General features: G+C 36.7%; 1 protein-coding gene across 1 annotated transcript; it reads left to right on the plus strand.

The window, feature by feature from the left end:
- The first annotated feature begins 8,891 nt into the window (after positions 1–8,891).
- LOC147515279 (uncharacterized) lies at positions 8,892–9,350 on the plus strand. The gene has a single exon (XM_086592853.1). It carries the CDS (start codon positions 8,892–8,894, stop codon positions 9,348–9,350), a length of 459 nt encoding a protein of 152 aa, XP_086448979.1.
- Positions 9,351–24,880: the final 15,530 nt, after the last annotated feature.

Consider the following 24,880-nt stretch of genomic DNA (forward strand, 5'->3'; position numbering starts at 1 on the left):
TAAAAATCTAATGATTAACCTACCTTTTCTTGACGCTATTAAAAAGTTACCATAACATGCTAAGCTTTTAAAAGAGTTGTGCACTACTAGGCGGAAGACCAATATACTAAAAGACGCATTTTTAACTGAATAGTTCCCAACTCTATCTGAACATAATGGAATCATTAAGTACAAGGACCCTGGTCGTCCTATTGTACAATGCACTTTGGGGGATACTCATACGACGACTGTGCTATTAGACCTGGGGGAGAGTGTTAACTTACTCCCTTATTATTTATATAAGCAAATAGGTCTACAGGAGATGCAACCTACTAAAATGACATTGCAATTAGCGGATCGGTCTATTAAGTATCCTAAGGCTGTTGTTGAAAATGTGATGGTTAAGGTTCAAGATTTTTACTACCTAGCAGACTTCGTTATCCTAGACACAGAAGTCGCTAATGACTCTATTCCTATCATTTTAGGGCATCCTTTCTTGGCAACTGCCAACGTGATCATAAACTACCGCGATGGTTCGATGTCCACGTCATTTGGTCATCTTTCTGTTGAGGTAAATGTTTTCAAGATGATGAAACAGTTACCAGATTTGTTTATAGATGGGGAAGTTAGCATGATCGAGAGCTTAGCTCAAGATTATTTCAATAATACGTTTCCAGAAAATCAGATGCACCAATTCCTTTCCTTTGGTAATTCTGACTTCGATGATGACTCCTACTTAGAGGAAGTCAACGCCCTTTTTGATTCTACCCCTGTCTTAGATCATTCTGACACTCTACCTTCCGAGTTTGAAGAACTCTTACCTAAATAAGTCTTCACTACTCAAGACGAGGATCCTCCGTAATCCTTTTTGCCAATTTCTCCCACCCCTGTGCTCAAACCTCTTCCTACTGAGTTGAAATATATCCAGCTTGATCTGGATGGTAGTCATCCAGTGATCATATCTTCTCAATTATCTGCTGATGAAGAAGCACGTTTGATTAGGGTGATTAGGGAACATCGTTCCACGATCAGTTGGTCCCTGGATGACATTAAAAGGATTGACCCTAGTGTATGCATGCATCGCATCCATTTGGAGGATAATGCAAAGACTTCGCGCGAACCTCAGCGTCGCTTGAACCATGCCATGAAAGAGGTGGTCAGAGAGGAAGTCTTACGTTTACTCGATGCGGGGATCATATATCCCATTTTCGATAGTGAATAGGTAAGTCCTATTCACGTAGTCCTTAAGAAATCGGGGGTTACCATTGTTCGTAATGCTGTGGGTGAATATGTTTCCACGCGTGTTCCTATGAAATGGAGGATCTGTATTGATTACAGACGCTTAAACGCTATGACACAAAAGGATCACTTTTCTTTACCCTTTATAGATCAGATGCTCGAACGTATAGCTGGTCATGCCTATTATTATTTTTTAGATGGCTATTCTGGCTATTTTTAGATCATTATTGATCCTGATGACCAAGACAAGACTACCTTCACATGTCCTTTTGGAACATATGTGTATAAATGGATGCCTTTTGGTCTCTGTAATGGTCCTAGTACCTTCCAGCAGTGTATGCTTCATATTTTTAGTGGCATGGTGGAGCGTTTTATGGAAGTTTTCATGGATAATTTTTTATCTATGGAGACTCTTTTAGTGAGTGCATGTCTAACCTTTCCCAGGTGTAGACACGATGTGAGAAGAAAAATTTGGTTTTAAATCGGGAGAAGTGTCATTTTATGGTAAAGAAAGGGATAGTGCTAGGTCATATTGTATCTAGTGACGGCATAGAAGTAGATAAGGCTAAATTGGATAGGATAGCGTCTTGACCTATACCACAGACTGTCCATGACATTAGAGCCTTCTTAGGCCATGCAGGTTTTTATAGGCGTTTTATCAAGAATTTTTCGAAAATAGCTAGGCCTTTAACTAATATGCTTTTAAAGGATGCCATCTTTGATTTCAATTTTGACTGCAAGCAGGCTTTTGCAACTTTAAAAGCTGCTTTAACATCTGCACCGATTATACAGCCTCCCGATTGGTCTAAACCTTTCGAGCTTATGTGTGACGCTAGCGATTATGTTGTTGGTGTTGTGTTAGGCCAAAAACTAGATGATAAGTCCATTGTAATTTATTATGCTAGTAAAACTTTAAATGATGCTCAACAAAAATTACACTACTACTGAGAATGAATTTTTAGCTGTGGTTTATGCTTTAGATAAATTTTGCCCTTATTTGATTGGTTCTAAGACCTTAGTTTACACCGACCATGCAACTCTTAGGTACCTTCTTGCCAAGAAGGATGCTAAACAAAGATTGATCCAATGGATTCTTCTCGTGTAAGAGTTTACTCTAGAAATTAAGGATAAACGAGGGGTAGAGAATGTGGTTGCAGATCACTTATCTAGACTTACCAATGATAGTGATAGTGATTCAGAGTCCATACCGGATTCTTTTCTTGATGAACATCTTTATGCTATTTTTTCTGCACCATGGTATGCCGACATTGTGAACTATTTAGCTTCCGATATTAATCCTGATATTTGGTCAAGAAATGAATGTAAGAAATTTTTGGCCAGAGTTAAGCTATACTACTGGGATGAGCCATACCTTTTTAAGTATTGTGCGGATTAGATTATTCGTCGTTATATTATCCATTGGGAATATAATAAGGTTTTATCCTTTTTCCATGACAAATAGTGTGGTGGCCATTTTAGTGGTATGAAAATGGCTGCTAAAGTTCTTCAATGTGGTTTTCATTGGCCTACCCTTTTTAAAGATGCCCAAGTTCATTACAAGACATGTGTTCGTTACTAACAACTTGGGCATATTACTAAACGTAATATGATGCCTTTAAATCCCATTTTGGTGATAGAAATTTTTGATGTCTGGGGCATTGATTTCATGAGTCCTTTTCCTGTTTACCACAGTTTTGTTTATATTCTTGTTGTCGTGGACTACGTTTCAAAATAGATAGAGGCCATGGCTTACCGTAGCAATGACCATAAGACAGTTGTGTATTTTGTTAAGGAATACATTTTCTGTCGGTTTGGCATTCCTAAAGCCATCATCAGTGATGGTGGAACGCATTTTTGCAATAGAGTTGTTGCTTCTTTAGTTAAAAAGTACGGAGTTACCCATAAGGTGGTAACTCCTTATCATCCACAAACTAGTGGCCAGGTAGAAGTCTCTAATAAGGAAATAAAGAAGATATTAGAAACAACAGTAAATCCTGATAGGAAAGATTGGTCTAAGCGTCTTACTAATGCCTTATGGGCATATCGGACTGCTTTTAAAACTCCTATAGGTATGTCTCCCTTTAGACTTGTATTTGGAAAACCTTGTCACTTGCCCGTTGAATTAGAGCACCATGCTATGTGTGCTATAAAAAGCCTTCACTTCAATTATGATGAGGCAGGTGTCAGACGCAAATTGTAATTAAATGAGCTTGAAGAAATCCGTAGCGATTCTTATGATCTCACGAAGGGTTATAAAGCTAACATTAAACGAGTTCATGATAAACAAATTTTGCATAAGGAGTTTGTGGTTGATCAAAAGGTCTTGCTTTACAACTCCCGTTTGCATATTTTCCCTAGAAAGTTAAAAACCCGTTGGTCTGGTCCTTTTATGGTTACTGAAGTCACCCTTTATGGGGCGATAACCTTGTTAAATCCCAAGTACAACAATACTTTTAAGGTTAATGGCCAACGATTAAAATATTTTCACGAGTTAATGTCCCCAGATGTGGAGGACCCTGTCTATGAGGACTAACCTTGTTTGTTGGTGTACTTCCTTTCATTTCTATATTTTGGTGAGTGCACCATTCAGGTAACCGGGACCTCCCTTTGGAGTATGTGGCTATAATTACCGGATCCTAAGTCCATGTTTAACATAATTCATGTTTTCAACTCTTGCATGTTTTCTCGGTTTTTGAGTCATGTTTATCTGTGGTGTGAATTATGTCATGATTGATTTATTGTTTTCCCTTATAAAAATTTAGAAAATGTTAAAACCATAAAAATATGTAATCTAGCAAGTCTCGGGAATTTGACTTTAAAAGACCCACGTGTTTAAACAAATTTTCTAAACCATGTTTTCAAAATTTGTTTGGGGGTGGGGTGTTGGTCTTTCTATTCTTGTTCTCTAAGCTTTCTATTCTTGTTGTTTATGCTGTTTAGTTTATTTTGATTCGGGTTGACACTATCTATGAATTTAGATTCCTTATGCACACATAAATTATGTCATGCATGCACTTTGAGGTGTTTTATATTTTCTTACATGTCAACTACGGTTAGATTTGAGTTTTTTTTATAGATCATTGGATTGTACTCTCTTTGATGATCGTTTTCATAGCTCATTAGCAAAAATCGGACCGTTAACGAATTGGGAATTTTAGTTTTAATTTCATGCGGTATAGGACGGAATTGGTATTTTCAAATTTGTTCTGGGCTTGGGCCCAACAGGTTAAACCCACGCGTTTAAACCTTTTCGCATTCTTCATCTTCTCCCCACCTCCAAGAACAGCATCGAACCATAATAAATAAATTAAAAAAAAAAAAAAAAAGAAAAAAAAAGTTTAAAGAGAAATCTAAAAAGCCACACGACCCACTCCAATTTGTTTTCAAGAGAGATCAATTAAACCTCTTCCCTACCTAGCATTCACCCCAAATTCGAATTCCAAACCCCAATGGCTTCCCAAAGCCAAAAAATTCTTCCAGAACAAGCTTTTGTTTCTAAACAATTTTCTCCCTTTTATGATACTGAGATGATTAGTAGGGGGTGAAAAAGGTTGTGGTATTCAATGAATGATTTTTATCACACCGATTTGGTGTTGAATTTCTATAAGAAAAGAGAGATTGAGGGTAGGAAGATTTTTGTAAAAGTGAATGGTACGAGGAGAGAAGTGTGTACATCTATGTTTTCTAGGATTCTAGGCGTTGATGCAAGACACAACCTCGTAATCACAATGCAGGAATCACAGTGGGGTGGGATCGAGGCAATGATGAAAGAGACTGTATTGGAAGGACAGTACAATGCGAAATCACATTGTGTTCGACAGTCATCTCTGAGAACCAACCAACTGCCTATAGCTTAGTGGCTTGGTAAAAACATCATTGGCACCTCAAAAGTCAGTGACATCGGCTCATCTTGTCTGCACGTTCTTTGGGTCCTTCAGGAGAAGAGGTATGAGTTTTGCATCCTTGGCTTTTTTATTGTCGAGCTTAGAAGCATTGGAATATATACTGCACCCTTCCCTATTTTGATTACTAAGATTATGCTGCATTTTAGAGCTATTCCGAAAACTCAGTGGATTATGTTAAAGTTACATGCAAATGCAAAGATTTATAAAGAGTGTATTCAGAGGAACTGGAAATTGCCTGAGGATAGGGGTATTGAGACTGAGTCAAGTGATGAGGATGAGGAAGACACGACATGTTTTGAGGCCGATACCTTGGAAAAGGCTACTTCTGATATAGAACGTATGACATTGCTTCATCGTGGTCTGCGTTCTCTTAATACCATTTGTGAGGATCTGCGGATTAGGCAGGTTAACATCCATCAGAATTTTAAGGACCTCAGTGCTAGTAACTGGGAGCTCTAGGCTAACATGGAGACCCTAGTCCAGCGAGATAAGGAGTGTGAGGAATCCATGAACGCATATATAGAGGGACAGAGGAAGTTCCAAGTCGAAGTTCTTCGACACTTGCCACTTGATGGGGGTTCGTTTTTGGATACCTCTGTGAGGCATGAGTGTCATCAGTGCAGGACGGATGACTCTGGCCCATCATCATCGCATGGCTAGTAGGTTTTGTTGTATTTTTATTGTGTTAAGACTAGTTTTCTTGTTTTTCGTAGGTTTTGTTTTTGAATTGTTAGTTAAGTAGTTAATATTTCGATTCTGTAATTGCTATTTCATTTTAATTTAATTTCAAGTTATTTTAGTTTTCGGCATATGCTATGTGTTGTATCGTGAATCCCACCCTTTCAACTTGTTTGGGGGTGAAATTATTTATTTAGAAATGCCTATAATCATATCCACGTATTTTGTTGTCGAATTTATTACCGGTTTGATTATGATTGAGTTATGTGAGAATGTTGCTATTTTGGTGTCGCTAGAATTAGCAAGTGATGTTTGGTGCAACGTCAAGGAGTCATATGTAGATGATTGCTATTTTCATTCCAGCCAAAAACCTATTGGTTTGGTTTTGGAGTATGCCTATTGTCTGTTTCTATTTTTTATTTAGAACTGTCTTATTCCATCATGTTGCCTTAACTAGTGGGGAAACTTGTGGAACTTAGAAACTAGTTCTCTATAAAACCTTGGTGCACTCTCACTTCACACCACACCTCTTACTTTGCATCTCTCACTTTGCCTTTGAATTTTGCACTTCATAGCACTCATCATACTCGGAGAGCCCGCGCCCTTCCAAAGACAAAGTTGAGCGCGCCTACGCCCTTCCCCTCAGCAGCCACTTTCAATTCTGATTTTTTTTTTTGTAGGTTCTTCCCAGGTTGTTTCCAGTAGTTCTAGAGTGTGTTATGTGATATGAAGTCCCCTCAGATCATACCGGAGATGTCATTCGAAGATTTATTCGCAAGTGACACGTATGGATCTTAGTTCGCAACGTGATTATACAGGCGGGATGGCAGCCTTTGATGGTAAGCCCTAATGAACTATATTCTCCTGCACTTACAACTTATTTTTATGAGCATTGCATGTTCTTTGAAAGACCGGATGGAGAGGGGGTGTTCTCTGTCACCATTGAGGATGAAACCATGAATATAACCAAGTTCTTATTAGCGTTTGGCCTTGGACTGTCTATGTCTGCTGAAGTTCAAGACCCATGGGGCTATTGGGTAGATAATATGTATATCTACACCTATTAGTTTTTGCAGGAGGCTTATGGGGCAGGAATTTTCCGTATCGAGGACCAAGGGCAATATAACGTAGCCCTTGGTAGCTTGTCCCTTAACGTGGGCACGGTGATGTTTTTTTATCATGCTAAATATATTAGGGGAATGGTGTTTTTCTTCTGTGAATGATGCCACTTGCTGCGTCTTCCTTGCTTTAGCCACGGGACGTATGCTCTATGACCTTCCTAGGACCTTAGTTTCTAGTTTAGCTCGAGCTCACAGTATGAGGCATAAGTATCTTCTTATACTTGTCTTAGTTTGTCGAATAATGCAATGTTTCTTTCCGGATTTTTTTGCCCGTTTCACGGATTGGGTTGGGGTTGACATTGTGTGACCTACCAACTACATTATACGCTCATTCCGTGCAATGACTTAGCCAGGGTGGAGGCTACAACCTAATTGGGTTGCCCCTTACACCCCATCTGACCAAGTGGTGCTTGACCGGTTAGCAATTGTAGATGATAAATGGCGTGAGGCCTGGCAAATTATCATGGCGTGGCAGGATGCCAAGGAACCTCAATTCTTTATTAAGGATGAGGACGACGAGTAAATGCGGGATATGAGGTAAGTATGTTTTATCTTTGTTAGTGTCTGCTTATGTCCCAAGCAATTTACTTCTTGTTAACCCCACAACGGGTGGATCTCGTATAGAGTTGTGTCTGTTTTTCTTTACCTATATTATTATGTTTTAAATTTGTTTTGTAGGTGTTCTTAAATTTTCACACGTTTCCATGGTATTTCCTAACCTTCTTATTTTAATACTTTGAGGCCAATGCATGTTCTTGTTTTGGGGTAGCATAGAAACACGTGTAATTTAAGGAACCTATTAGGATAATACATGTATAATATGCACTTGTTTTATAGTAAAAAAAATTAAAAAAATTCATAAATATAAATAAAAAGTTTATGTTATACACTTAGGAATATTGGTATTGTTTCTTTTTCTATAATGATATTAGTCTAGATATTTCACATTAGCTCTTATATTAGAATAGTTTTTAGAAATTTAGGTTAATATGTAGGTAATAATCATTGCATCTTTCTATAAATATATTGCATGAGTATCTATGATTGTTTGGCAGTAAGCTTCTGAAATCTAGGCTAGAGTACTTATTCTACAAATCCTGTGAGAATATAGCATAAAGCCTTATATGAGTGAAATATTTGATAAATGACACAAGGGAGAAGTAAATTCCGAATAGAGAAATCACACGTCCACTTGCTTGATCACTATACCATATCCTAAGGGAGAATTTAGGCCCTTTTTGGATCAATATAGCTAGAAATTCAAACATATATGAAATAATTTTTCCGCTAGTCGCCCTTCTGAGCCTTTCTTTAGCCTTTCATAAAAATAAAAATCCTTTACTCTTATTTTAGCCTTTCATAAACCACAAATCCTTTACCCTTTTACAAAACAAAATAAAAATAAAAATTAGCCTACCCATTTTGAATGTGTCTGAGAATAAAGATGAAATGAAGAATAGGAAAGAGAAAGACCTGTGAAACCAAGAATTTGTTAGCTGCTTCAAATAAGAAAATAAAGTTTCCATCCAAAGAAAAGAAAATAAAAAGTTAGAACTCCAAAAACAGAATCAAATGAGTCAAAAACCAAAAGAAAAAGAAAAAAATGGCTAAAGATGGAAACAAAGTGTAGAAGCAAAGTAAATAACAAGATTTTCTCTAGTTATATAATATGAAGACTCTATTATCTCAGACTGGTTCTTTTTGAATATCCATTTCCTTCATTTTTAAACCATCACCTACTCCCTGCAACACCTAATAAAGACATCTAGCTCAATTATGAATAGGTTAGTGTGATAGTAAGTGGAAGATGTGTTTGATTGACTTCGGCTTCCTTGTGTGTCATTGAGATTGTAAGATAAAGTGTGCCCACTGCACACTGGAGTGAGCGAAACTTGAGTGGAAAAATCAGAGTGGCTTTTGTCTTGACATAACAGTAATGGTGAGTCTTTGGAAGAATAGAAATAAAGTGATGTATGATGAAAAAGCTTCTAGCTATTCGAAAATATGCTACATGGTAAGAAGGGCTACCATAAGAGCTCATCAACAATCAGCAGGTCATATGGAGAATACGGTACATGACTTAAAGATCCTCAGGTCCTTCAACCTCCATCACAAGTTGAAAAGAGCACCCAAGATCTTTGAATGCTACTGGACGCTCCCTCCACTGGGCATCATCAAGATTAATATTGATGGGTGTTCGAGAGGAAATCTGGGAAGAGCAGGATGGGGACTGGTGCTTCGAAATTACAAGGGAGAATTTGTCGAAGCTGCAGCAGGAGGATTGGGAGTCACTACCAATTACCTAGCAGAAACGGTGTCCATAGTGGAAGCCACTGAAAAAACATTAGAGCTCAGATGGAAATACATATGGGTAGAAAGTGACTCGACAGCGGTAGCTCAAGCTTTTCAGGAAAATAAGATACATTAGAGAGTTAGAGGAATCTGGCAAACTCTGAAGGCACAAGCAATATGGATTAACATCACCACCACCTGGAGGGAGACTAATCTTGGAGCTGATAGTAGTGCTAAACATGGTGCAAATTTACCGCAGGGAGAAAGGAAATGGTGGGACAGTAGACCTTCATTCATGAAAAATCTAGAAAATCACTACACCACCTACTTTCGATTTGTCCACTAGTATTTTGATATATTTGGAAAGGTACACATAAGATGATACATTTCCTAATCAGTTCTTCAAATCCTTTTCCTTTATTGTAACCTTTTTCTTATTAATCAATTACCTTTTAGCAACAAAAAAAAAACCCCTACTTAAGGACGCTATTCCAAAGTTTCAGAAACGGACCTGTTATTGCATTTTATAGCATAGTTCATTGTATATATGTTTATTCATAGATGATTGATTATTAAGCACATATTAGTTTAGATTTCGACTTGATTATTCTGTATTCATTGCTAGTAAGATGTATAGATATCTGAGAATAAAGTAGGAAACAGTAATTTTATTTCTTAGTTGTTGTAGTATAGATGAAGTTTGTGAGTACCATCTCTGGAAAACTCTCACGAGGCTATAACTCATCCACTAGGGAATTCCTAGTGGTTTAAAGTCTTGTTGCATATGGTCAATGCAATCACACTCAGCGAAACGAGATTAGTTAAAACTCCATTTTTGGTCACTTATATTAATTTCTCATATTTGCTTAAGGACAAGCAAAATGTTGTTTGGGGGTGGTTTGATAAGAGCTCAAAACTGTAGTTTTACCCCCTTAATATCATTACATTTAGACCAATTATGTGTATAATAAATATGAGTTAGTACTGTTTACGTGCGTTTATGTATTTCAGGCATTTGAGTCAAATATGTGAAGAAACATGTCACTTTTGCGAGATAAAGGAACAAAGGTTGGTTGCTAAGAAGTTCTATGATTAAAGGCCAAGATTCAAGGAGAAAAAACCTTTTTAAAGCTCGGTCAAAACTGAAAAGTCAAAATCAACGCGGGCAAAAATAGAGTAGAAAAGTCAACAAAACTTCAGCAGGCCATATCTTTGGACTCAGACCTCGGAATTGGGCCTATTATATGTCAAAACGACCGGCTCGGAAAGAGATTTTTAACAGTCCAGGTCTTGACCTAATCAGAGGATTAAAAAAGAATGAAAATGCTATTGCAGTAATTTCCAGCAGATAAACCCTTTTTGGACTTATGTAATTAGGTTTTGGACTTGATTTAAAGGCCCAAAACATGGCTCCAAAGCTCATGCACGAAAATGTAGACCTAGCCTCTCTTATATAAAGAGGACTAAGGCATAACTCTTGATATACTTAGACTTAGATAGATATAATTAATTAGAGATAGATAATTAGATTTTAGACTTAGTTATTAGTTTAAACCTTAGTTAATTATTGTTCTTCAGTATTCATTAAATTAATAAAAGTTCATTATTGTTCTTCATTATGTTTCCTTCTTATATATCTGTTTATGATAGTCTAATGACATTTAGCTAAACCTCCATTAGAAGGGTTTGATGAAGCTTGATGAAGACTTGATATGTTCGTTAGAATTATTGCTTGTTAAGAGTTTCACTCTAGAAGGATAGTTGATTCGCCATGAGAATGGGTTCGACTTCCTCACATGCTAATTATTAGTTGGCAGAGATTGCCATGAGTAATTATGGATCAAAACTTAATCTTAATTGATTAGGACTGCAATAATCTACACTAACATATTAGAAATACATCAAATGGATTCAAATCTCCTTAATCCCTTCTCCATATTCACATTTCAATATTCTATTATCATAGTATAAGTTAAACATCTTATTTAAGTTCAATTGTCATATCAGTGTAATTCAATTCATTACTCTCAACTATTTTGTTAGTAGCGATTAAACTAGTGAAAACTTACGTTTAAAGGACTAGGACTGGAACGAATTCTCTACTCCATTTATTACATGATTCAAGAGAGTAGATAACTTTGATAGTCTAGAGTAAAATTGTTATTAGGTTTACTTCTGTTTAAGTTCAATTAGTTAAGTAGGAGTAAACCATAGTTTTTATGTTTATCACAAAGCTCATCTCAGTTAAAGGAAAGTAGTTTTATTTAAAAAAATAATAATAATAAATAATCCAAAAAATTCGTATAATTGCATTTTAGTATAATTTAGAATAGTTGCATATTAGTTTAATTGCATTCAAGCATAATAGGATAGTTTTTCGTCATTTTTGCATAGCATTTTCTAGTGTATGCCCCATCGTCCATATCATCATCCGGTGAGAACACAATAGTGGACAAGGTTTAACAACCGACTCACAAGAATACTAGACGAGATTGATATAATGGACGCATGAAATGATGGAAGTGTTGTGGACCCGAATAATCCTGAAGCTATCTCACCCATGGAAGCACAACAGAGGAAGAAGCTGAGTGATTTCTATTCACCAATCATTGGAGACCCACCCAACAATATTGTTTTTCCAGAGACAGAAGCTAACTAGTTTGAGCTTAGAGCATTAATTATTTCTATGCTTCCAAAGTTCAACGGTTCAGACAATGTTCAGCCTTATGTTCACATGAACAAATTTCTATCAGCCCTCAAAATTTTCAAGAACCAGAATATCAGGGATGAGAGTATCAAGTTAATTCTTTTTCCACTCTCACTCGAAGGAAAAGCATCCGAATGGTTAACTACACAGCCGATCAATTCAATTAACAACTGGGAGAAGTTGAGAACAAAGTTTATGAACAAGTTCTACCCACCCCAGAAGACAGATGCCATGCAGGAAGCCATCAACAATTTCAAAAGGAAGGTGACTGAAGAATATCATCAAAGATGGGAGAAATTCAATAATTTGCTAGTCTCATGTCCATATCATGGTTATGATAAGAGCACACTGGCTCATTTTTTCTTTCAAGGACTTTCTACTATGAACAAGCAGATGATACAGTCAATGCATCAAGGTAAGTTTACATCATTAGATGGAGAGGAAGCCTACAACTTTCTCGATAATTTAGCTGAAGACACTCAACAATGGAGTACTAGCAACAAGGATGTAGCTAGAATGGAGGGGGTGCCAAAGCAATTTGGTAACCAAGTTCGTGAAGACCCAGATCAAGCGATGCTATCAATTATGGCAAGCCTGTCAATAGGACTTGAAACTCTGAACACGAAGTTTGATTAGTTCTCTAAGAATCCTTCAAAAGCAAAAAAAAAATCCAAGCTAAACCTCAGCCATCCAAGCCTTGTTATGTCATTTGTGAGCTATGTTATGATGAAGGTCACACCACTGAAGAATGTTCATACTATCTAGATACTAATGTAGAGGCATGTAGTATCAACTTTTTAGGAAGAAATAACAAGTTCAATCAGAGATAGAATTATTGGAAGCCACAAAATACAAATCAGAGGAATTTTCCTCCTAGATTCCAGAATCAATCTAATCAGTTCTAGAATAACCAGTATCAGTTCCAAGACCGCCAGCAATCGTACAGAAATCAACAGTCATACCAGAACCAGGAATACCGAGCTAACACAAATAGAGAGTTAGTACCAAATCTTATGAGTAGATACATTGCCCCTACGCCTCAGTCGAGCAAAGCAGTTATCCCATATCTGGAAGAAGATATCACCACTATTGTCAATGAGCTGAAATAGACAAATCAAAGAACCCAGAAGTTGGAGAATAACTTTAGTGTCATTTAAGACCAGATAGGGCAAATCGATGGTGCCTTGACGAAAAGATCGAAAGGAGCATTACCAAGCCAACTGGAGCCAAATCCGAAAGGAAGAGGTGTCTTGCAGGTGGATAACCATGAGATTACTCAGTCGAATGACCAAGTTAATGTTGTCACCACTCTAAGTTCAGGCAAGAAGGTTGATAACAAGATTGTCTATGAACCAGGAAAAGATTCTACAGAGCCTAAGGTAACTTATGTCCCAACCATCCCACCCAGTTCTAACACTCCAGATATATCTAGTGTTGTGCCACCTGCTGAAGAAACCATTGCAAAAGAAGCTGAAGGAACTACTATGGAAGTAAGTAAGAAGAAACCATAATGAGTGACTCCACCTGTCACTCCACTATCTGTTACCAAGCCAACTGAAGCCGAAAGAAGAGAACCGATATTAAAGAATCTGCCAGCACCATTTCCTTCGAAACTAGTGAATACCAGAAAGGATGACCAGTATAAGGAGATTTGCAATGTCTTTCAGAATTTATAGATTAATATCTCATTTCTGACCGCCATGAAGCAAGTTCCCTCGTATGCCAAGTTCGTGAAAGATCTAGTGAAGAAGAAGACCAACATTCTGAAAGAAGCTTTTATCGCTCAAAGATGTTCATAGTACCTACAAAATCTAGCGGTTGTGAAGCTGAAAGATCCTAGAAGTCCCACTATTACATGTAGAATTAGAGATTCTTTGGAAGAGCAAGCTTTATTAGATTTGGGTTCTAGTGTGAATCTTCTACCTTATTTCATCTACGAAAAGTTAGGCTTGAAGGATCTTAAATCGACTGATGTTACTTTATAGTTCGCAAATAGATCAGTGAAGATACCTAGAGGAATCATTGAAGACGTCATAGTCAAGATCAAAGATTTCTATTATCCAGTTCATTTCATAGTACTCGACACAAAACCTACATCTGGTAGGTAGATACTAATCATTCTAGGCAGACCATTCTAGGCCACTGCAAATGCACTCGTCAACTGTCGAAACAGTAATATGATGTTATCCTTTGGCAATATGAGAGTCAAAACCAATATTTTACATATGTTACAGCAACCATAAGAGGTGTGTGCTATGAGTGAAGTATGCATGATTGAAGCATTAGCACAGGATTATCTGACTCATTCATATCTTGCTGACGAGTTATTGAAAACTCTGACAGACTCAGCCTATGAGGAACTTAGTGTCGAGGCAATCAATGTGATCTTAGATTTATCACCTCTCATGGATAACAGCAAGTTCAAAGAAAAGTTTGAATTGCCTATGCCTGATAGACCATCTAAAGAGCTTAAGAAGGAACCGCCTAAGCTACAATTAAAGCATTTGCCGTCTACACTCAAATATATTTTCTTGGGAGATTTGGGAACCTACCCAGTAGTCATTGCAACAGATTTGATTGAGGAATAAGAATCCAAGTTAGTAGCACTTTTAAAGGAATATAAGATAGCTATAGGTGGGATAATTGATGATATCAAGGGGATCAGCCCTATGATAGTTCAACATAGGATTCATTTAGAAAAGAATTCCAATACTTCTAAGCAACCACAGAGGAGGCTTAATCTGAAGATGAAGGAAGTAGTTCGAGAAGAGGTCGTCAAACTCCTTGATGCCGGCATTATCTACCCTATTTCTGATAGTTAATGGGTTAGTCCAGTTCAAGTTGTGCCGAAGAAGTTTGGAACCACAGTGATCGAGAACGAGAACAATGAGTTGATTCCAACCAGGATTCAGACTGGATAGAGAGTTTGCATCGATTACTGGAAGCTGAATAGCGCACAGAGGAAAGATCATTTTCCATTGCCTTTCATCGATCAGATGTTAGAAAGATTAGCTAGACAAGCTTACTATTGAATTCTTTATGGTTACTCGGGATATTTTCAGATCCATATTCACCCTGAGGACCAAGAGAAGACCACATTCACATGTCTGTTCGGAACATTCGCCTACCGTCGTATGCCTTTTGGTCTATGCAATGCACCGGCCACTTTTCAGCGATGCATGATGAGTATTTTTGATGACATGGTGGAGAAATACATGGAAGTTTTTATGGACTATTTTTCTTTGGATCATCTTTTGAGGATTGTCTACACCATCTCTCCTTAGTCCTTAAACGTTGTTGCGATACCAACTTAGTTCTAAACTGGGAAAAGTGTCACTTCATGGTAAAGGAAGGGATAGTGCTGGGTCACCAAGTTTCAAAGGAAGGAATTCTAGAATATCAAGAGAAGATTGATATTATAAAGGATCTAACAAAGCCGATAACTGTCAAAGATATTCGTGCCTTCCTAGGCCACGCGGAATTCTACCGTTGATTTATCAAGGATTTCAACATAATTGCAAGATTGCTGTCACATCTGTTAGGGAAAGATGTTATCTTCGATTTTGATGACTCATGTGTCGAAGATATTATGAAGTTGAAGGAAGCACTCACTTCAACACCAATCATTAGTGTGCCCGATTGGAGCCAGTCATTTGAGATCTTGTGTGATGCATCTGATTATGTTATAGGAGTCGTTCTAGGACAAAGAGACAAGAAAGTGTCATATGCAATCTATTATGCTAGCAAGACTCTAAATGGAGCTCAGATTAATTATTCTACAACTGAGAATGAGCTCTTAGCCGTCGTCTATTCTCTTGAAAAATTCGTTCAATATCTGATAGGTTCAAAGGTAATAGTCTATATTGACCATGCTGCCTTGTGTTATTTACTCGTTAAGCAAGATGCCAAGCCTAGGTTGATCCGATGGATGCTACTTTTACAAGAATTTGATTTGGAGATACGTGATAAGAAAGTAACAAAGAATGTCATTGCTGGTCACCTTTCTAGATTGCTAGTGGAGAATACAGAAGACAATTTACAAATCTGTGAGACTTTTCCTGATGAAAAGTTGTTCAGTATATCAGAAGTACCATGGTACGGCCACATCACAAATTATCTTGTGACCGACAAGGTACCATCACATTAAAGCAAGCAAGAAAAAGATTTATTCTACTCAAAGGCTAGATATTATTTTTGGGATGATCCATACTTATTCAAGAAGTGTTCGGATCAGATTATTCAAAGATGCATCCCAAAATCGGAACAGGAATCCATTCTATCATTCTGTCACGATTAGGCTTGCGGAAGACACTTTGGGCCACAATGTACTGCAGACAAGGTATTACAAGCTGGATTTTATTGGCCTACTCTTTTTAAAGATGCAAATGTTTATTGCAAAACATGTCTGAGATGCCAATTTTTGGGTAAGACCTCGAAAAGCTTCAAGTGGCCTCAACAACCGATCCTTATCTCAGAAATTTTTGATGTATGGGGTATAGATTTCATGGGACCATTTCCGCCTTCTTTTGGTTACACCTACATTCTACTGACTGTGGATTATATTTCAAAGTGGATTGAAGTATTTCATACAAAGACCGCCAATCATAAAGTCGTTGTGGACTTTCTGAAGAAGAACATTCTACCAAGATTTGGAGCACCGAGAGCCATCATCAGTGATAACGGCTCTCACTTCTGTAACCATATATTTGGAAATCTTATGGCAAAGTATGGAGTAATTCACAAGCTAGTTTTACCATATCATCCTCAGACTAATGGTCAAGCAGAAGTTTCGAATAAGGAAATCAAGAGTATTCTGGAGAAGACAGTTAATCCTTCTAGGAAAGACTGGTCTCTTAGACTCTAAGATGCACTATGGGCATACATAATAGCATTCAAACACCCATAGGGATGTCACCCTATCACTTGGTATATGTAAAGGCGTGTCATCTACCTGTTAAGTTAGAACATAAAGCCTATTAAGTAGTGAAAGAGATGAATTTCAGCCTAGATCAAGTAGGAGAAAGGAAAAAGCTTCAGATCAATGAATTAGAGGAATTGAGAAGTGATGCTTATAATAAGTCAAGGATTTACAAGGATAAGACTAAAGCATTACATGATAGAAGAATTCTGAAGAGAGAATTTGAACCTGGACAGAAGGTTCTGGTCTACAACTCTCGTCTAGAAATTTTCCCTAGAAAGTTGAGATCTAAATGGACGGGACCATTCGTAGTAAGACATGTCACACTTTTTAGAGCTATTGAAAGAGAAGACATAAAGAGAAGGACTCGTTTCAAAGTCAACACTTATCGACTAAAGCCTTTTCTGGAGTTACCTACTGGAGACGTGGAAGCCATTTTTCTCAAGGATATGGTTTATCAGACCACTGTTGAAGCGAAAAATTGGGGTAAGTTACCTACACACCTTAAATATTACATTCTATATCTTGTTGAACCTGTTACTCTATCTAGTTTAAGCTTTTTGCATGAGGAAGCCAAGCGTTATAAGCTTGACTCCTTAGGATCTCATTAGTATAAGTATCACCGATGGCCTGGCCCTCAGATTTTCATAACTTTATCATTTACTGAGAGGAGTTGCAAGCACCGGAGTCAAAGTCTCATAACTCTAGTAGACCGAGTATAAAATGTCTACATGAAGTAAGCATGTTGTTGAGAGATCAGTTTTGAGATGGAAACCAAAGTGTTCACCACCTGTTAGTTTGTGGGATTTACTCCATGTTGACCTTCAAAAGAAGATTATTTCTATCACTTGTGTAGGGTTCGATAAAAGTTCATTTGCGCGTAAGAGGAGAGTGCGTAAGCTAGGTTGGTGTAAGAATTGCCATTCTGAAACTTGTCCTGGGTTACAGCCATTAAGAGAAAATTGTTGGTATAAGGTATACTTTTGTCAATCACCTACTGAGAGAGAACGGAAGAATCCCTATAAAGTGAAACCTAGTGGGTGGGAATACTAGTCTTGAGGATCTGACTATAAATGACTCAAAAGTCTTGAGAATCTGACTTTTAAAGACTCACATTACATCTTGGGGATTCGACGTAAAAATAACTAAATAAAAAAAATAAAAAATAAAAAATACTGATACATGATTATGAGGACTAATGCTGATTTTGAGGATTAATTTTGATTTGAACTAATTGTATTTGATTTTCTCTATTTTGTGAGCTTAACCTTTATATGACAGAGAAGGATCAAAATATTGATATTCGGCATCAATGGTAATATCCTACCTTTTTCTCATTCATTTCATTTACTTCATTATACATTGAGGTCAATGCATGCATAAGTAGGGGTAGGGTGTACTTGAGAAATAAATTTCAAAAATTAGTTTTCAAAAACAAAAATACTTTTGTTTCTATATCAGTAGCATGAGAAAAATGAATTTCAATGATGAGTCTGGGATATAGATTCTATATTGCTTAGTGTTGAGTTTGATATATAGTTGATATTATTGATTTCATTACCGCTTAGACTATTTATTATGCTCGAACATAGTTCTTGTTGATAGAAATCTTTATCAAGGCACCACCATAGTACTTGGTCAGTTTTGTGTACTTTTGCTAGAAGAGAGATTTAACCCCTAGTAAACTGGAAGTCGATTTTTTAGACTTATCCCGTGAGACTTGAGCTTTATACCCATTCTTTGGAGAGTTCTTATGAAAAATCCGAGTCTTAGTGACTCAACATCTTTCAGTTCTTTATGTCGTTGTAATATAGTCTCATTATTCGTTGATTTGGTTAATCACGAAGTGACATCAACTGGGGAGATAGCCATTAGGTCTTGTAGTCTATTCAAAATAGAGTATCATACTGATAAGTCAAGTAGTGAACCCATTCAACCTTTATCCCACCTAGTAGGACCATCATGTTAAACCTTTTTGAGCCTTACAATAAGCCATTTCTTTCATAAAACCCTTTACCCTTTACCCAACTCCAAACAAGGAGTATAGCCAAAATCTTTATCATCTATACCCATATGTTTCTGAGAATATGAGGGGCACAAGGAGGAAGAAATAGCACAAAAGGAAGATTACAAGGAAATATCAGATATATACAATGAAGACCATCATTATGTTCTAAGTGAAAGAAGCTAGTGGAAAACAAACATATCCAGTACTAATCAAGGATATACCACTGAGCTAAAGGAAAAAAATAAATAAATGAAAAGAAGAAGTTGAACAAAATGGATGGAAAAGCTAAGACAAAGGAAGAATTTTTTCTGCAATAGAGAATTTGAAGAAATCTTCCAAAGAAAGAAGCAAAACCCTTAGTATTTTCAGAAACAACCTTTGAATCATTTTTACCTTTCCTTCATAAACCAATACCCAAGCCAAGTTACAACCTATGAATTATCACTATAGTATGGTACAAAGTCTAGAATAGGTGAGAGATGCTAAAGTGAAGGACCCGACACTTCATACGTGATTGACATTCTTTCCATAAGATTACTTTCATCTAGAAGTCCGTTTTTCAAGGTAGTATGTGCGATGTTCGTAATCATTATTCTTTTCCCAACATACATGAGGTAAAATAGTAAACCATCTTCTGAAAGATTTTTTTCTGAGAGTATGACCGGTGAGGATTGAAAGTCGAGATTATTTGTCTAAAGGTAAACTAGGGATTCTGTTTCTTGGATAGGATAGTATAGGAGATTGACTGAGTACACACATAAGCCTTGATTAAGAATTTTGTCAATTTTACTATCTTCTATCATAATCTATGAGTCTTTGTAGCAATGTAGTTAGCAATGGAGACCGTCTGTTGGAGTAAGCACTAAGTGGGTAAGGAATTTCTCTCTCTAAAAAATACTATCATTCTTGAACATGCTATTGATTGATTTTGTGGGTATATCACCTGAAAACCCTCACGAGACTATAACTCATCCTTTTTGGGGAACTTAAAGGTTTAAAGCCTTGTTGCATATGGTAAATACAATCGCGATGCCTGCGAAAGTGAGTTAGGATTTTATTTTTGTTATTAGGATGCGATTTTGATCACTTATCTCTTTTTATCTTATTTGCTAAGAGACTAGCAAAAGGCTAGTTGGGTTGTAATAAGTGCTCAAAAAGTGCATTTTAACCCTCGATTATACCTCTTGTTTAGCCATCTTAGTGGACTAATAGTGCTTGTAAGTCATGTTTTATGATTCTACAGGTGAAAAATAGTATTTTGTAAAATATTAGAGAAAAAGGGGTAATACGGAGCAATTCAGAGCATTAAGGATCACATGGGAAGCCCGTGGACATGGAGAAGGCCAAGGAATTGAAGCTATGAAAGATGCGACTTGGACCTGTTTTAAAGCCTATTTGGAAGCTCAAGGAAAAAGGATTTGTTGCTTGCACCAAAGCCCACAAAAGAGGAAAGAAAGATAGAGCAAAAGAGAAAAAACAAACTCTTGCATCTGGGACGCAAGGCCCGTGCGTCCAGACACATGAACCGACACTGTAGCCCACCTCTTTTACTATTTTGAAAATGAAGTTGGACTCTGAAAGAAGTTGAATTGTAATTGGAAACAAGTCATGGTTTGGGATGTTTCTAGAACTCATTGTAACCCTTATAAATAGAGGACCTAAGTGCCTCATGAAACTCACCAATTCACTTACATTCTTGTCTCCAGAACTTGAGGTAGAGAGAGATTAATAATACAAGATTCGGTTTTAACTAGTCGAGTCTTGATAAATTAGCCTTTCTAATTGTATGTTCCTCGACTCTTCTTCTTCTTGTTCTTTGTGTTCTTCCTTCTTCATGGAAGGCTAATATTCTCTTTCAAGGCAGAAGATGAAGCCAATGCCTAGGGTTTGATTCATCTGGTTCATGGTGTTCTCCAATCAGTTTAGTTCTTTATATTTTTAGTTATTAGTTCCATTGCCCACACCAGGGGATGAAAGTATAAAATAAGGTTTATGTTTTGCAATATTAATATCATGCTAGTATTTTGTACTTTTTTTCTAGTAGTGTAGTTCTTTAGCGTTAGGAAAATATTATTTGTGTTGCCCTAGAAGGGGTAGCTCAGGGAGTGGCTGCTTAGGGGAAGTATTATTTATGTTTGCCTTAAGTGGTGATTCATTGAATGACCGCCCTATTGGGAAGTACTCCTTGATGTTGCTCTCGGTAATACATTGAATGGCTGCCCGAGCTTACATAAAAGGAAAGAAGATATTAATAGCATAAACATAAGAACAATCTTAAGTAGAGTTATTCGTTAACGATGTTTCGTCCAAGAGGGCATCGACACTCACTCGATTGCCTAATTGTAGTCTACTCGTGAGAACAACCATAAAACAGAAGGTCACAGATCAAAGGTAGCGGTGGATTCTAATCTCTTGAATTCCCTCTCTTATAAATTCTCAATAGTTTAGTTTAGTTTAGTTAATCAATTCACAATATCTATAATCATAGTTTTTAATCCCTCAAACCCCCTTTCCAGTCCTGTCCTTCATATAACATACACTTAAAACTGGAACGATATCCTACTCATCCTTTACTCATTGAGAGATAATTAGGTTTTGATACGCTTCTGTTTTGTTGAACGACCATCGTCTATCATCCATCTATACACTCCATATACCATCTCATACACACAAAAAGAGCGCGTGTCACCGATATCTTCTTAACACTTAGCACTTAGTACTTTTAGTGTACATATATTGATTTATTTTTATTAAACATGCATGTGAAAGATGCTGGTATCCCAAAAACAAAGAAGACTCCGACCAATCATGAATTCAGTACACCCAAGGTACTTATCCTTTAAATTGATATGATTTTTATCATGATATATGCATATGCTCTAACTCATATCCGTGTTTCTTATAGGTTATTAAGTGTTCTCTGGCTTTGAGATCCAAAGTCAACATTGTTGCCAAAGGTTTACTTTTCAAGAAGACTGGACCAGAAGAAAAAGTCCACAACATTCCTTTGGGAGAACACAATGTACGAGTACAGATTGACTTAATAATGAAACCTGACCTCCCCCTCCCAATACCAGTACCAAGTGGTCTTGAGCATTATTAGCAATGCATGGCACAGTTTTGTGGCATGGCCAAAAGAATTAGTCATAGTCGGCGATGTGGTAAAGAATCATAGAAAGATTAGTGACGTATTTGGTTGATTTACACTTGTTCATTCATTTGATTCATTACGTTGTTTTCCCCACTTATTTATGTAGGAAGGAGATGGTGATTTTGATTCACTCGAGAAGGCTAGAAACGATAAACAATCAAATAAACAAGTCAACATTTTATATTTAATTTTCACCGATATCTTCTTAACATTTTGTTCTTATAGTGTACATATATTGATATATTGATTTACTATTATTTATATTTTTTGTAGGGTGTGAAGTGTAGTTTGGCTTTGACTTTGAAAAGCAACATCGTTGCTAAAGGCTTAGTTTTCAAGAATACTCGACCTCAAGAAAAGATTAATGATATTCCCTTAGGAGAAGCTAATTATCGAGTACAAATTGACACTGTAATCAAACCTGGCCTCCTTCTCCCAGTACCGGTTGGTGACTTAAGATTTGTTAAGGATGCATGGCATAGTTTTGTGGCGTGGCCAAAAGAATTTGTGATAATCATATCGACAATGTAGTAAACTATTAGACAAAAATTAATTATTATTGGTGTTGACATGCATACACTAATTCTTTTTTTCTCCTTATTCATGTAGGAAGAAAAACATGATTTACTTGGATCAGAGAAGGCTAGAAAGGATAACAAAGGCAAACAAGTCAAAGTTTACATTATTGTATTTTTATATGCATTTTGTACTTTTAATATATGACTTAGATTTATTACTATACTCATGCAGATAAAAGATGGTGATTTGGCTAAAAGTAAGAAGGGATTGCCTAACTTTGAAATTAGTACTCCACAGGTATTTAGCTTATTTCATATGATCACAATCCCATATATTTACTAATTGTTATTTATAGACTTTTGCATAAACTTGAGGATGGGATATACCATGTTATTCTTTCAGGCATAATGTTGGATATTACACCTAAGGTAATTTATAAAGTTTTAGACATTCCTTTGCGTAATCACAAAGCTAATTTTGCAGTTACTCCTATGGTTGAACTTACTCCTCAAATTATGATTGATGGTGTTCAGTATGCATGGAGGTGGGGGTGTGAAGAAAACTTGTTTATCTGTCAAGGGGTTTCGGAAAAATCAAGCTCTTGTAATTCATTAGCTTATTCGAAATGTTTTTGGTGTTGTTCGTAGTTATGAGGTGTCCAAGGATATATGTTATTTGTTGGGTTTGTTAATGGGCATTCATCCTCCGAGAGTTATAGTGAATAGTTATTGTAAATCCAATGTTTGTCCTCTTCTTGTGCTAGTGTGTAAGATTTTACAATATTATGGCGTTGATAATAATTATGACAATAAGGATTGGAAATTAATCGTTGGACCTACTGAGTCAAATGATGGTCTGCGCTCTAGTAGAGAAGAATTTTGGGATTCGGGTGCTTTACCTGCTACTACTCCTGCTCCACTTCCCGCGTCTTCTACACCTTATGGAGGAGATGTAGATGAAACTGATGATTTTGATGTTTTTTATCTGACTTTCATGGATAAGGTGCCTCGTTCAACCTTTCCAGAGCGTAATTTATGGAGGGCACTTGCTTCTGTGCGTGCTGGACAACAAGAGATTCTTGTTTCTAACCGTGAAGTGCTCGCAAGTAATGAAGTCATTCAACGTTCTTTGCATCAGTTGCTTGAGGCTAATGGAGTGTGTCCTAACAAAGTTATGATCAAGAATGCTTCACAGTCTAAGAAGTTTTAGTTGTTGTTATTGCTTGGTTAGTTTTTTCTGATTAGTTTCTTAATCTTGGCATGCCTGTTCTGAGTAGTTTTAATTTCTTTAATCTCTTATTTACCCTCTCTTAGATTTTTATACACTTATTTCATATGATCACAATCCCATATACAACGTTACTCTAGCCGCCCAATTCATGTTGTGTATCTGATTTTCCCATTTCTTGGTGGTACACACACACACACACATTGTCTTTTGTATGGTTTAGTGTTTTTTTTTTCTAGTAGCGTCAGTGATATAAGTCCATATCTATGTTACGCGCGTCAATATTTTGATTATTTCATATAGGAAGAAAAAGAGGAAACACTTGATGAGATGGAATGTAGTATCAGAGAATATGGCGATATGCTTGACAACACGATGGAATCATCTGATAATATTGTCATCCCTATAGAAAGGGAGCTTTTTGGGGAAGAGATTGAGCTAGGCCACTTTTCCATTGAAAAATCCAATTTGTTGGATATTTGCAGCATGGATTGGCTAAGTGTCACCTGCATGACTACATACATGATGAAGTGAGCTAAAGTTGCATGTTGCTTTAAACATTTGTATTTGATTAGTAGATGCAATTATCGTAGCATTTTTTATTTTTATTTTTTTTAGATATCTTTATGGGAATTTCATGAGTTCTCAAGAAAGATACACATTTGCTAATCCTTCTAACTTCACAAACTATGGGAATGATGATGGGGAGAAAGTTCAGCATTTGCAACATAGATTAGGTTATGTAAGGCGGAATCAAATTCTATTGATTCCTTACAATTTGGGGTAAGTATTTTGCTTGTCTCTTAATCATATTTATTACTTAAATGACTATACCCTATACATTATGGAGGCATTGGGTATTGATTGTTATTGCTATATCATCACAACAAGTTTATTGGTTGGATTCTACTGGGAATCCGACTTCAATATTCAGAATAAAAGTTCTTGCTGACAAGTAAGTTATGTGTTTCGTGTATTTTCTTGTATGATTATAATCGTTTTCCTTTAAAATGCCAACCCTTTAAGCTCTCGACTTTATTAGAAACATATTCAAACTCGTATTGTCTTACATGATGCTTCTTGCTAGCATCCTCCTTTAGTATATGTTGTGTTAATGTGTGTGCCCCTCGCCGAAG

The sequence above is a fragment of the Coptis chinensis genome, chromosome 2 (genome assembly GCF_015680905.1).
Source record: "Coptis chinensis isolate HL-2020 chromosome 2, ASM1568090v1, whole genome shotgun sequence".
Taxonomy (NCBI): Eukaryota; Viridiplantae; Streptophyta; class Magnoliopsida; order Ranunculales; family Ranunculaceae; genus Coptis; species Coptis chinensis.

Excerpts from the sequence above, each read along its gene's own strand:
- LOC147515279 (XM_086592853.1), top strand. The coding sequence starts at position 8,892 with ATGTATGATGAAAAAGCTTCTAGCTATTCGAAAATATGCTACATGGTA.